This window comes from Prinia subflava, chromosome 4 (assembly GCF_021018805.1).
Source record: "Prinia subflava isolate CZ2003 ecotype Zambia chromosome 4, Cam_Psub_1.2, whole genome shotgun sequence".
Taxonomy (NCBI): domain Eukaryota; kingdom Metazoa; phylum Chordata; class Aves; order Passeriformes; family Cisticolidae; genus Prinia; species Prinia subflava.
In genome coordinates this window covers 71,672,535-71,687,432 of record NC_086250.1, presented here as the reverse complement: position 1 = coordinate 71,687,432, position 14,898 = coordinate 71,672,535, and the positions used below count along the sequence as shown (strand labels likewise).

Sequence of the window (14,898 nt, the reverse complement as noted above, 5' to 3'; positions counted from 1 at the left end):
GTGGTGGTGAGGAATATTCCCTCGTGTGCAAGTGGGAATTCGGTGTGGGATGATGAAGGGATTGATTTCAGTCCAGCATTTCCAACTGCAGGCCCTGTGTCCTCCCAAGTTACCTGCTGGCTGTGACTGTCTGGGTTGGATTTTAACTGCTCAGGATGTGAGAATTGCTGATATTATTCCCACCTCTTTAGACCTTCCCTTTGCCTCTCCCCGCTATCCCAGCCACCCTGGCAGCAGCTTGGGAAGCGGATTCATGCCCTCACCTCCTCCTTCATTCTGGAAAGTCGTTAACGTGAAATTGCCAGGCAGAGAAGCTCCAGAGAGTTTAACGTGGCTACTTTATATTGCTGCTAGGAGTGTCTGGAATTGAAAATAAACCTGTGCTTGCAACTCCTGACCCTTTCATCATAAATCCAAACTTCCTTACGTGTCTCTCTTTGCTGCAGAAGATGACTGCATTTCTGCCTCTACAAAGGCCTGTGTGCAGCTGAGAGCCACAGCTGTGCAGGGGCCGGGTGGTGTTTATTTGCAGGGTTTTGCTTGCTGGCGTGGTTTTTTGGCAGATGATCCCCAGAGGAAATAACCCAAATATGTTAAATGGAAATAGTTTTCGTGTGGCGTGTGGCTCGCTGGCCTTGCTCCTGTTCCTGGGGGAGGGCTGTCCACATGGCAAACCACAGGGCTGTGATTGCTTCTCTGGCACCAGACCAGCAGCACGTGATGGACACGGAGTTCCAGAATGGTTTGGGTTGCAAGGGACCTAAAGACCATCAAATTCCACCCCCTGCCATGTGCAGGGACACCTTCCACCATCCCAGGGTGCTCAAACCCCTGTCCTGTCCTTGGGCACTTCCAGGGATCCAGGGGCAGCCACAACTTCTCTGGGAATTCTATTCCAGGGCCTCTCCACCCTTATCATAAACAATTTCTTCTTTAAATCTAGTGTGACTCTACCTTCTTTAAAAAATCTGCCCCCCTGTTTCTGTGTAAGTTCTTATAAAGATGTGTTCTTCTGTAAATAATGTCAGGGGCAAAAAAGATGAAATAAACAGGCTTAAGTTTAATTTTGTGTGTGTGTGGGGGGAAATTATCAGACCCATTAAGGGGAGGTCTGAATTCAGCTAGAGCCCAATCAGGTGGAGGAGGAACTACCCAGTGGCAATTAGATTAATGAAATCTCAACAGGTCGGAGATGGGCTGCAAATCAGCCACGGGTGTTTGTGCTTAATGCTGGGATTTTGGGGGCTGTGCCCTCCCAGGCTCCTGCCTGGGCTGGGAGGGTCTGGGTGGTGTGGGAAGGCAACCAGAGGGTGGTGTGGGTCCTTTCTGGACTCGAGTGCTTCATCTGGAGTGGTTGGTTTTGGCTGTGCTCCTCCAAGGAGGACGCCTCTGACTGTGCCAGCTCTGCTGGATTCATCTCATTTCACCACTTGTCAGAGTAATTTTTCTCTGGTTTGGGATGGAGTTTGTACCCTGCACCTTAGGTAAGACGTCTGCTGGCACCAGGAAGCTTTTCATCATTTTGGTGGTGAGGAAAGCTGTCTTGTTTTCCTTGAAAACTTTCCTCCCTGTTCCCCTCTTTCTGTCGTTTGGGAGTTTCCTGCTTTCAGCCTGAAGTGATTCTCTTCAGCTTGTCAGGCAATTAGAGTGAGCACTTAGGCAGTTTGATTATACCCTTGAAATATAAATTGTGATCATCTCAGAGCTTAAGAGCTTCTGGTCAAATTGGGCCTGACTTGAAGACCTGGATCCTTGGATCTTACATCCATGGGATAATTCAGGTTGGAAGGACATCAAGGGGCAGCACAGTAGGGCTGAGGCCATTGTGTTTAGGCTGAGGCCATTGTGTTTAGGCTGAGGCCATTGTGTTTAGGCTGAGGCCATTGTGTTTAGGCTGAGGGGATCACCTGGAGCAGTTTTGTGGTCACCTGGCCCTGCTGGAAGCTGCATTTCCAGTCTGGTTGGGTGCTTCCTTCTCTGACACACCTCAAATCCCTGCTGATTTTGGATTTCCATGTACCAGAGCTGGGTTGGAGATTCATCCTGGACTTTTTGCTGGCGTTTTGGACTAGCAGCATCCTGCCTGCTGCTGCTGGAGGCTGCTGATCTGCTCCCTGATTGCTCTTTGAGCCGCTGTTTTAGCTCTGCTAAAAAGGGCAGTCCACAAACACTAATGACTCCTGCAGGCCAGAGCTCAGGCTAGCTGATCCCTCCTAATGGCTCTTTGAATTCCTCCCAGGTTTTATGTATTTATAAACACATTTAGGACACATTATTCTTCTATTCGGCAGAACCATCTGTAATTATTGCCCGTAATTGCTGGGTGAGGATAAAATGAATCAACTATCAGGCTTTTACTGCTGGTGAACTCAAGCAGGGAGCATCACTTTTTTTTAGCTGTGTTTCCAGGAAGATGAGAGTTGAATCAAAGAAAATTGTCATGGTCCTTTAGTACTGATATATCAAAACTAGGCAGCCTTCCTGTACAGTTAATTGTTGCTTTTCCAGGCCTTAGTCCAGCAAAATATTTTAAGTTAAGGAGGCTTAACTTGAAATCTGTGAGTGGCCCCAGAGAAGTTAATAAAGTCCGACTGCTCTGGCAGTTGTGTGCTGGGATATTTGGAGTTTTATTTGATTTATTCTGTGGAGATCTGTGACCTGTATTAGCGTCACCTGCCCTGGTGGTGCCTGAAGGTAGAAGAGCTGCCTGTGTTGTGTTTCTGGAACTCCCTGAAGCCCAAACAAACACCCTTAGGGATAACTGGTCATGACATTTAAGTGAAAGGATCCCAGTGGAGGATCTCTCTGGTGAAAGCAGCTGTATTGGTGAATAGGGTTTTTTCTCTGGTTGTTGGGAATTCATGGATACTTCCAACAAAAACTGGGAAGGCCCCCTGGAAGCTCCCTGCCTCTTCAAAGAACTTCAGGGAATTAGAGCATCCCAGTAAGATGGAAAATCACGGAATGGCTTGGGTTGGAAGGCACCTTAAAGGAAGGGAAGATGGTTGCTCATGTCCTTACAAACAACTCGATGGGTGAGAAGTCTTTAAGAGGAATGGGTGTTAATATCTTTGAATTGGGCCTTAATATCTCTACCAACCACAACCTCCTCTATTTTATTTGCCAGTGCAGGTTTAGCTCAGTGGTTCTTACTCTGGATCTAGAGGAATGGTGTGTGCTGCTTTTTTTTCCTTTTCTTTTTGACAGAACTTAGGAATGTTAAAGACCTTTTCAGCAGACTTTCTCTTGATTGGTGAGTCTTGACTGGTAAAACTGACTGGTAAAGCAGTAGGAAAAAGGCTTAATGTAATGTATCCTGCTGGGCTGTCATTCAAGAGAAGCAAATTTCCAGTTCTCCTCCTGGCTGTAACTCATTGTGCAACTTTGGAGAGGTTTTTTATTTTTTTTTTTCCACCTCTTTCTCCAGTCCTCCCTGATTTTTGTCAGCCTGCACAAATTACAGGCACGTTGCGCAACGGATGGATGCCTCCCAAATGGCTGAAAAATTGGTGATTTCAGCTGTTTACCCCCTTCTCCTTTCCTCCTTTGCAGCTGTTAACAATTGATGACAATTTCTGTGGCCTGGATATGAATGCCCCCTTGGGAGTATCGTCCATGGTGCGAGGGCTCCCCATTTTCACCGAGGATGGGGACAGGATGACCTCGGTGATTGCCTACGTCTACAAGAACCACTCCCTGGCTTTTGTGGGCACCAAGAGTGGGAAGCTCAAGAAGGTAAGACCTGCGTGGTCCTCTAATTCAGATTTTCATGTTTTTATGGTGATTTGAGTGTTGCATTGAGCGCAAGCACAGTCCGTGTTCTAAGGTGCTCCTGTTTTGAGCATAAAAAATGGTTTGGTTGGCAAAAAACGCTGTGTTTCACCCTCAAGGGGTGGAGGTGATCTGAGAAAGGATGAAATCCTTCTTGCAAATGGTTATTCATCAGGAAATTAATGCCTCAGAAGTCAAACCACAGCCCCAGTCGCAGATGGACGTGATGTAATTTGCATCCAACAGAATTTTCTGTGTTCAGACCATCTCTAATTGAGCTGTTGATCACAGGGTGTCTGTGCAGGCTGGAGAAAAACTGACTGGGGCTGAAGGTTGGGATTGATGTTCTGGAGGTGTTTCTTCAGAGCAGCGTGACCGGGCTGTGATTTCACCACGAGCCCAGCGCGGGATCCGCGGCCGCCCCGCTGACGTCAGGCTGGGGCTTTGTGCTGAAGGAAGAGGGTTTGCATCAAAGGAAAGCTGTGTCCTGGGCCATAATGAGCTTTATGTTTGTGGCTGGTGCCACACCAGCAAAATCCAGAGTGTTTCTTGTGTTCCTCTCCGGGCATTCTTACTGGAAATGTGCCCGTGCATGGCTGGGTTTGCCTTGGGCAGCACTCAGAGGGGCTGGAGAGGTGGAATCCTCCACCTGTGGCTTTCCCAAGGAAGGGAGAGTTGTTGGAAATGAGCTGACGATGGACACTGGCTCCGTTTCAGCCCCTCTGTGCCAGTGTGACAGTGTTGGTCTGAATGTTCAGCCTGGGACTGTGGTAAAACATTCCCTGTGCAAGGGGCTGGTGGCTTTGCCGTGGGATGGAGATGGGGGAGAAGCTGGGAAGGGAGGTTGGGCACAGCCTTGTGATGTTTTAGGATGTTGTTTCCTCTTTAAATCCCTTTTGCAAGTGAAGACTTCCAAGCTGGGGCAAATGAAGTGCTGTGAAAAGGTGACCTGCTGTGGCTTGTGGGGAGTGAAGGGAGTTGTTTGCTTAGGGACAGTCTGGAATCTCTGGTTTTATTCCTCTACCTGTTTCTTCACTTGAAAAGCATATCTGGGTTGTAAATTCAGATGGCATTTCCCCCATGCTGAAGGAGGAATGGGATCCTGCCCACTGGCAAATGTCTCTGGCTTTGTTCAAAGCAGAGGAAAGGCTGCTTGTGCTTTTGAAAAGAAAATATGGTGATTTTTTAATTATTATTTTTATTCAGGCATGTGAAAAAGGAGCCAAATTGTTTTTTAAATGGTCACAATAAAAATAATCTCCGCTGGCTAATTAGGTTTTGCTTCCCTGTCATGTGTGATATCATAATAAACTGTTCAGTTCTCCAGTCAGTCTCTTGAAGGGAGGGAAATGGGGTAGCTGAGATCTGAATGGTAAATGTCAGAAAGTCCTAAACACTTAATGACTGCTCTCACAAGCTTTTTGTTGGGTTTTATTTTGGCTTCAGGAGAATAAAACTCAGCCACAGCTCTGTCTTTACCTTTGCAGGTCACATTGCAGAATCCAAGATCTGATTCCTTTTTAACAGGGGAAAATAGGAGAGAAATCTTTCTGTGCTTTATGGAGTGATAGGGAGCAGGGACAGCCTTATAGGGTAAAGAACGAGGAGAGGAGGGCCCAAGTGGCTGGTGTAATTTGAGAAAGGGAATAAAATGAAGCTTTTTTCCTAACGTGCTGAATATTCTGCTTGTGGTAGTTCCCACACTGGGTGGGTTGGAGCAGGGCTGGAGCCTTGGGCTCAGATTTGTTCAGGTGAATAAATTTTCCCCAGTGAGGCAGAACACAAAACAAATTGGGGCTCCCCTAACCACGTGTGATTGTTTTGGACCAGCTGATCCAGACTCCTGGAAAACTTTAGGTCCTGTAGGTTCAGCCCAATCCTTGCTGTGACTTCTGCAATCCCTGACTCTTCTCCTCACATTGTTCCCTTCCCGAGGGTGTCTGGTCCTGGGACAGCAACCTGTCACCTCCTCTGGGTGCTCTGACACTCAGGAGTGTCCCTTGGTGCTCCTTGACCCCTGCCATGGCCCTTTTGATGCTTTGTTTTCCACCTTGGCTCATCAATCAGGTGCTCCAAGGAAAATGCTGCATTGGGGTTGCAGCTCCAGCATAATCCACGGTTTTAGCAGGAAGCTTGTTTTGTGTTCAAAAAGAGTGGCAAATTGGAGTATGCCTTGTAGGATTAGATGGAACTCCTGGACAAATCCCAGGAGCTGGGATTTTATTTTATTTTATTTTTTTTTTGTGCTGTTGGGTCCTTCCAGGCGTGTCACACTCTGCTGCTTCCCCTGGTGCAGTGCAGCTCCTCGGTCAAGCTGCAGTGGAATATTTTGGATGGCGTGAAAGAGGAGTTCTGAGATGATCCCCGAGATAGCAGGATTTAGTCTGTGCTTGGAAGACTCTCTGCAAGTCATTACAAGATGGTTTTGGAGAAACTTTGCTGCTTTTTTTTCCCTGCAGTTTCAGTATTTTCCTCTCCTTGTGGGTTTTTTTTTTCTGTGTATGAAAGTGGCAGACTGTGTATCAGATTTTGATTTATGCCATCCATGAATGCTCTGCAAAATACCCACAGTCATAAAGCAATATCTGTTAGTTGATATACAAATGTCACACGTGTCAAAGGAATTTATCCAGTGGCACACAAACCTGAAGGAAAATATTGTGCTTTACAGGAACGTATCATTAGAATGAATACTAGCAGAGTATCAGGAATCTACCCATGTAACCAAGACAACAAAGAGAGAAAGAAAAGGAAAAACCAAGATAGAGATAGGGTAGGGAAAGTGTGAGTGAAACCGAATGACAAGCTTGGCCCCAGCTATTTCACTGCCCCAGGCAAAATACATTTTGCAACCCTTGCTCATTCACAAAGCCCCATGTGCAGTCCAGGGAATAATGTGCTGGAGAAATACTCCCTTGAATTCTGCTGCTTCTCCAGGGCTCAGCCTGGCCCTGCAGAATGAAGAAATAAATAGGATAAAAATGAGGAGCTTCAGAGAAGGAAAAATTGTCCCTGTCCATATCTAACACACAGGAAGCACTGTCCTTGGATTGGAGGTTTAATGGGGTTTTGTGGCTTCTTGAGGATGGAGGAGGGTGGCCCAGGGAGAAGAAGTTCTGTCCTTTGCTCTGCCAGGAACTTCTGCTGTGTCTCCATGTCTGATTTTCTCTCCTGCAAATGGCTGGGAATATTTTCCTTGCTCAAAGAGTGCTGGAGAAAATGAATGCATCAAGTGCTGTGAGGTGGTGTGATCACCTCAAACAGCTTAACAGATCAGGTGGGATGGAAAACCAGCTGCTGGCCACTTTGTGGCATTGTTTAATGAGAAATATTTAATCCTGCTGGGCTTTGATTAGAGCCCAGTGTCTGGGATTTCCTCCTGTGCTGGCTGTCCCGTGGTGTTCCCGTGTGTCTGTACCACTTTGGTGGTGAGGGTTCCCACAGTTTCAGTGTAATCCAGGGAATCCTGATGGGCTTCCTTGGCAGTGAACCCCTTTGTAATGTGGGGAAGGCTTCAGGCAAAACCGGTGGCTGAAATGGCAACCCTGGGAGTTTTTAGTGATTTCTTTCAGCAGATGCAAAAAAACCCAAAAAACCAGCTCACTTGAGCTTAAAAATGTCTGTTTTGTCTCCCTGCAGACAGCACAGGAGCTATTCCTGGGGATGTTCTCCCTGCAAACCACTTTGCTGTAAAACAGCCAAGTGCCAAAATTCCCTGGCTTTTTATTTTTCCTTTGCTCATGCTCTTGTTCCATGTATGGCTCTTCACTCCAGTGGCAGGAGAAAAGCAGGGATGTACCCATGTGCTTGGTTTGGATTTTTTTTCCTGGTGCCACTAATACCTGACATCACTAAGGGAGTGTAGCAGCATTCCATATTCCTTGTGTTCCTTCCCCAGGCATTTAATTTATGGGTCATTGCTCCTGTGCAGATCATTTCCAGTCAAAGAAATACAACTCACCTGCAATTATTCTGTGTGTAGGTGCAGGTGTAAAGGGAGAGTTGAGCTTACAAATGTCAGCCTGGGAGCAGCCCTGGGAGTTGCATTTCTCACAAGACAAAGTTCTGGTCTATTTTGAAATGTTTATTTGATAATGGAGCAGCAGAAGTTTTCATTTATTTGAAACTTCCCTGTAAGAAATTGTTTGGTTTCTTTTTATTCCATCCAAATATTTCACTCAAAGCCTTTTCTGTGCTGAATTCCTTGCAGAGAGAGAACTTTAGCTTAAAAACCAACACTTTCACTCTGTGGGCTGTATTTCATTTTTCATCAAATGCAGTCAGTTTGTGGTCTTTGAAGGTTTTTCAGATGTGGAATGTCATGTGGGGTGAGGGCTTTCATTTGGATCAGGCAGCTCTGGAATCTGGCCAGCACTTCCCACCAGGTATCAGCTTTGTTTAGGAGAACATCCTCAGTGCTGCCCAGTTCCGTGGGTTATCCATCCTCTGGATAGCCCTGAACCCTCTGGACCCTGCTTTCCTTGGATGCAGAGCCAAAGCAGCACAGGGAGGACTTAAAATCTGGGATTTGCAGCTCTGATTTTGGCCCCTCTCACAGGGGTGCTGGGGAAGTGCCAAGTTTGAATGGAAGAGTCCAAGGCCAGGTTGGACAGGGCTTGGGGCAACCTGGTGGAGTGGGAGGTGTCCCTGCCCCTGGAATTGGTGTCCCAGTTCCAGCCAGGGGTTGGAATTTACCTCCCATCCACAGAGCTGAGGTGGCAGCACTGGGAATGTCAATGGTGGTAACTGCAGGCACAGCCAGAGATCCCCACTGCTTCTCCAGGCCAGGGAGTTCCTGAATGCACACAAAACAAGGACCCCTGCTCAGTTTTGATACTCCCTGGAGGGAATTCTGCAGCTGACAGCTCTGTGTGAAAGCCAGCAGGGAAACTCAGCTCCCTTCTCCTTCCCTCTGCTGCCTTCAAAGACACGGGGTTCTTTTGAATTTTATTTTTTCTCCCCCAACTGTTTGGCAGGTGGACTTGACTGCTCTGAAAACACGCTGGAGAGGCTCTGGCTCCTGCTGGGAAGTTGGTTCCTGCAAGAGGGGCTGGTTCACCCTGGCCTCTCCTCACAGCTGCCTGAGCCAGCAGGAGGCTGGGTGCTTCACTAGCATGTGAGGGAGCGATGCTGGTTCCTGTCAGAATTTGATGTTTGCAGTTGTCTGTGTCCTACCTTGATGTGCAGCCCCTCTTTGAGAGGTTGTTGCCAGCTTAGATGGCCGGAATCAGTTAATTTTTCTGGCTAAGCACTCAAAGATGAGGTGTTTGTAGCTGTGGTGAACTTGGCATTTGTGTTGGGTGGAAGGGGTGGTGGGAATTAACGTGGACATTGGGCTGTGGCACAGCTTCTCCTGGGTGATGTAATAATCATAAACTCCTAAAACATCACCTAAAAATGAGTGGATTCTGTTCCTATGGGTGACATCACAGAGGCAGGATATACAAATAGGGGTGCTGCTATTAAATGGAGAGAGGGTGATCACCTCACCTCAACTGTCACGCCATGTCCAGGTACTGCACCTATTTTTAGGCTATGCAGAACAAAAACTTTGTTGGCAACCAGAACAAGCTCAGGAAAGGGTCAAGAGTTTGGCCAGGAGCTGGAGAACCTGCCCTGAGAGGAGGGGATGAGAGAAATGAGTTTATTCAGGCTGGAGATGAGAAAATGTGGGGGGACCAGGTAACAGCATTCCCATGCCATCAGGGAGGTAATTGAGGAGCTGGAGACAGGTTCTTCATGTTGGTGAGTGAGGAGAGGGTGTGGAACATGAAAAATTCCACCTGACTATAAGGGAAAAGCTTTTTGTCCATGAGGACCATGAAGAAGCAGTTCCCATTCTTGGAGACTTTCAAGGCCAGAAGGGACAGAACAACCTGACTGATCTCACGGCAGAGCCTGCTTTGAACAGGAGGTTGGGTTAGAGCCCCTGTGAGGTCCCCTCCAGCCTGGGTTGCCCTGTGATCCCTCCTCTGCCCTAAACCCACATCAGAGGGGCTCTGGCCAGGCTCTGCTGCTGAACTGGTGCAGCCAGCACTTGTTTGAAATACCCACTAAGGCTCCCAGGGCTGCAGGTGGCTGCTTTGCCTCTCACATCCCTCATTTCCCTCATTTCCATTGCTTTGGGACTTCCAGCTACAACTTGTCCACGTCTCCCACTGCAGCTTGTTGCAGTGTCTAACTGCGGTAGGAAAACTCCCTTTTTCTTTCTTCCCCCATGACATGAAGGCTGCTGTTCCTGGGAAGAACTGGAGCCTGCTTTTTGGCAGAGAGCAATTAATTTTCCCTGTCTCTCTTTCAAGCACCCCTCTCTGCTTTCTGACTGCTCAGCAATCTCTGTGCTGGTGTGCGGGGTTTGGCTGAGCTGTGCTCTCGCTGGGTGCTTTTCCTACACGTGTTGAGTGCTGCTCTTTTTTATTTTGGGTATTCTGGTTTAGCTGTGACTCAGAGTCTCTTGTCAGAGACGGAATCTTGTGATCATGCAGTGAGATTTGCAAGTAGCTGTCTAATCCCTCCAAACTCTGCACCAGCAGTGCTGCACTGTGTTTTTACTCCCAGCTCCAGGAGAAAAGAGCAGGCTCTAGTGAGCAGGGAAAGGCAGCAGGTTGTACCTTCATCTCTTCAAACCCTTCCTTTAAATGCAGCCTGCACTGGACAGCTTGGCAGAGCTGGATTTTTCCCCACAGAGGGCTGAGGATGTGCGTTGTGCAGGCAGGGGGATTTTGGTGACAGATCGAGGAGACAGGTGACAATGTCCTGCTGCCTGTTCCTTGCACGGGTCCTGCAGCCCCCAGGGGACAGCTGGCTGTGCTGCTGGTTGTCCCCTGCCCTGTGGTGGTGGTGGCAGGTGATTTTCTGCGTGGTGTCAGCAGCTCTGTGGGGTGTTCAGGCTGCTGAGCCTGGCAGGGCTGTGCTGCTGATGGAGACCGGGTACAAGGAAAAGCAAATTCATTCCCGTGTCCCTCTGGTCCATTGGCTTCTCTTTGTCCCTTTGTTCTTGGAGAAATGCTGTGGCTGGAACATCAGGTGATCAGCTTTGGTCTTCACCTGCTCCTTCTCTCCAGGGTGACAGAGAGAGGCTGGTTAGCTCTCTGCACACTCCGTTGGGATGCCCAGATGGATGCTCAGCCAAAAAGGCTCTTGTGATGCCTTCCTCCTCTCTATCCCTTTCCTTTTTGGCTGGAATAATGACTTTTCAGGGAGCCCTTGAAGTGCCTCTTGCATCTGCCTTTGATTTGAATGCCTCTTGCCTGCTGACCCTTCTTAAGGGAAGTCGGCTTAAGTGAGGTTCTCTTAATTAGCTTCGCTTTAATTTAATCTTTTGAAATAATTTTATCAAAAAAAGAGGAAACCTTCTCCCCATTCCCTCATTTTATCGGCTTGTTTTCATGCGTGGTCTCTGGGTTTATTTCTCTGTTTTTCCCTTGTCTCTAGATAGGCCATCATTTGCATATTTGATTAAGCTCCATATGTTATCAGGGAGCCAGTTGAAAGAACAGCAAGTCCCTGATAAGGCGCTGTGCATCCATCTCTTCTTTTCACTTTTCTTCTTTTCCCCCACCCTTTCCTCCTGTCCTGCTGCCCTGTCTGTGCCCAAAATCAGCTCCTCAGCCCCTCTCCCTTTGGCCAGGTCCCTGCCTCAGCTGCTGACAGGGGCACTGCAGAACCTCAGCCTGACAGCTCCTGTCCTTAGGGAGGGATGGGCAGAGGAACTGGGCACTGCTGGGGGTGTGAACCCTGAGTGCTGGTCTGGGGCAAATTTGGGGGAAAACCTCCAAACGGGGTCTTTCTGGAAAGTGAACTTGAATGGCTCCTCTCTTAACTGGTCTGGGAAAGAATTCGTTTGGAGAAAAGTGGAAAAAACTATCTGTTTAACTAAAAAATTAATTATTTTAGATATTAAACTAAAACTGATTATTATTTATTAAATAAAGTGTCTACAAGCACAAAAAAAAAGAATAATATGAAATAATAAAACCTCTGGCTGCTCTGAGGAGAGATGGCAAAATTGAGAAGGTCTTTGATGTGGGTGTAGCTTGGCTTGTTTAGTCTCTTATCAGTTGTAGTCTCTTATCAGTTGTAGTCTCTTTGGTGTTGGAAAATGCTGTTTTGGGCCCCGGTGGGCTGCAGGTGTGAGCTCCTGGTGCTATTCTGGGATTTTAGTCTAGAGTAGATTTAAACAGTCCTAAGGGAAAAAAACCAAACAGTCTAGGGAACTTCTCTGCTTCAGCTAGGTAAAAACTCACTAAAGTCAGAGGAGGTCTCTGTCCTGCTGTCTGTCCGTGCTGCAGACAGCACAGCCCAGGAGAAGAATGTGGAGAAGTGAGAGCAGTTCCTGAAAACAAACTCAGCGCTGCTTCTCCTCCTCCCTTCGTTCTCAGAATCAGTCTGAAAGGTGAAGAACTCAACATACAGCGTAAACAGAGCAGACAATTGGGATCCAAGATTTAAAAGTCACCCCAGGACACCCTGGCAGTGAGATCCAGGTTCAGTTTCCTGCTCAATGGCAAGGGGAATATGGACCAGCCCTGTCCTGGAGGGCATCAGGCACAGCTCTGCTGGGTGTTTGATGGAAGGGGTTGTCCTGCCTTGCCCTGCCTTGCAGTTTTGGATGTGAAACATCCAAAACAGTGAAAGAAAGGTAACTATAAAGGTGTTAGAAAGTGTCCAAAGGAGGTCAGTGAAGATGGGGAAAAGTGTCTGAGGTGGTTTGGTTTGTTCAGCCTGGAGAGGAGGAGTCTGAGGGAGAGCTCATCCCACTCTGCAGCTTCCTCCTTCTCTCTGTGCCCAGGGACAGCACCCAAAGGAGCATCTGGAGCTGTGTCAGGGAAGGTTCAGCTTGGGGATCAGGGAAAGGTTCTTCCCCCAGAGGGGCTCCCGAGGGATTGATCCCAGCCCCGAGGCTGCCAGAGCTCCAGGAGCGTTTGGACCATGCTCTCAGGGATGCACAGGGGGGATTTTAGGATGTCTTGAGCAGGGCCAGGAGCTGGACTGGATCATCCTTGTGGGTCCATTCCAGCTCAGGATATTCTGTGATTCTCTGAAGCTCTTTCCAGGATCCCACGGTGCCCATGGGAATGTTTTGCACGGAATTTTGGTGTCCCCACTCTTCACTCTTTACGTTGACTCTGCTTTTGTGGAGTCTCCTCTGGGCTGACACCTTCAGCTCCTCTCCCAGGCGCTGGACATCCCTGCTGTGCAGGGACAGCAGAGTGGGGCTGAGGGACTGAAAGCAGAACAGCCACAGATGCATAATTCTAAAACATATTTTGTGCAAATATGTGTACGAATGCAAAAAAAAACCAAACCCTCTTAAGTAAACACGTGCCTTGCAGGTTTTGTTCTCTACTGCCCTATGAAAACAATTTGCTTCAAGCAGCTCCCCCAGCTCATCTCTAGGAACCCTCTAATTTCAAACCAGCGGTGGGACACCCCTGAGGAAATACAGAGGAATGCTTATTTAACAGTAATTTTCTCCTCCTTACCGCTGATGTTTAAGCTGGGGGAGGCTTTGTTTGGTTTGTGACCCATAATTAGGCTTTTGTGGCGGTGATCAGAGTCCAGCTGCTGGCCTGGCAAAGGCAGGGAGAGTTCATAGCAAACAAAAGTGGTGTAATTAGTTGTGCTGCTGGAGCTGGAGAAGGGACCACAGCTTGCAGGAGGGAGCCTTGGAAAAAGAGCTTTTCCCTCAAATGACAACGAAGTGTAGGAACCAGAGGTTTGATTTACGAGGCAGCTTTTAATTAGAAGGCAAAAAGGAATGTGCCTCTCTTTGTTAGGATGGACAACGTTGGGCTGGGGGTGGTTTGAAGATCCCTCTCCCCTGCACACACCCCATGTCCTGATGTGTGGCAGCAGAGGCTGTGAACCCCTGTGAGGGGACTTCAATGCCACCAGCGTGTCCAGGAGTTGTGAGTGCTGCTGGTTTTGAGAAATAAAAGCAGGAATAAAATCCCCCTTGCTCCTTTTCCAGCCTGAGCCCTTCCCCTCGTGCTCTTTTCACTTTGGTTCTGTGACTTTTGGCTCTGTCGTGTCCCGTCCCGTGGTGGCAGCCGGGCTGCAGGGCTCAGGCTGGGGTGGATTGCTGGTTCTTGGACCCGTGTCTGAGGAGCTGTGCTGGTTTTTGTGGGCCCCAGCCCATCTGGTGTCTGCAGGAGGGAAGAGTTGTGTTGCTGTGTGGGACTTGGGGATCCTGCTTGTCCTGACACTTGTCTTTTTGTTTAGCTTTGGTTTTTTTTTTTTCTTTTTCTCCCTTTAACCTCCCAAACCCTGCCAGTGGCCTCTCTCCACTTCTAAATGAAACCACATGGAAGAGCTGCAGGTTCCTGGCTCTCTTTGGAATTAGAGAAGCTTTGATTGCTGGTTGAGGGGTGTAGAAATATGGACTGAAGGCTACACCAGGGCAGTTAATCACAGATGAGATTTGCCAAATTCCCCTGGGATGCCTTTTTTGCTACCCAAAAGAATTTTCCTGGCTGTGACAGCAGCAGCTAAACCTATAGACTGACTGTAACCTGGTGGTGTCAAATCTAGGTTGATGTCAATTACTGTTCTTCATGATTTGACTCTCATTGCTTGGATTTCTTCATCCTGGCCAATGTCACTGTGGCACCAAGAATGGTCTTTCATCCTCTAAACTAAAAGAAGCATTGATTTATAAAGAGTTGGAGTGATATTTGAATTCAAAACCTTCCCAAAAAATAGGTTTTCCAGCTAGGTTGGTGTCCATGCTTGACTAGAGATGGCAGGACTGTGTTTGTGGAGAGTTGTTCATCCCGTAGGCACCGAGCTGGGATCCCCCTTGGAGCAGCAAACCCGGAGGAGTGTGTTGGAATCCAGTGGAACACTCCAAGGCTCTAAAAAGAGCTGGTTTGGGACCCCAGGGGGTGCCAAGAGAAGCAAACTCTGGGGAGGAGAGTTGGGAGCAAGTCCTCTGTGGGTTTCAGCTCTGGTTACACTCTGCCATGCTGAACATGCTCTGCTGGTGATTCACAGGGCTGGGCCACTTGGGACAACAAAACAGCAGCTCCTGGGGATTTTGGTGGGTTTGGGGAGCTTTGCTGAGGGTTGTTTTCCCAGCTGACGTGGTGCATTGGCAGAGAACCCCAGCACACTCGATCTGTGGCA

The 14,898-nt window shown here is 48.1% G+C and overlaps 1 protein-coding gene across 1 annotated transcript in view; it reads left to right on the top strand.

Annotated features, from left to right (window-relative positions):
- The window catches only part of PLXNA4 (plexin A4), a 445,535-nt gene that overhangs the window by 41,431 nt on the left and 389,206 nt on the right, over positions 1 to 14,898 (top strand). Inside the window, exon 3 of the mRNA XM_063397126.1 lies at positions 3,553 to 3,735. Within this exon, the coding sequence (XP_063253196.1) occupies positions 3,553 to 3,735 (183 nt within the window). The remainder of the gene's footprint in view (positions 1 to 3,552; positions 3,736 to 14,898) is intronic.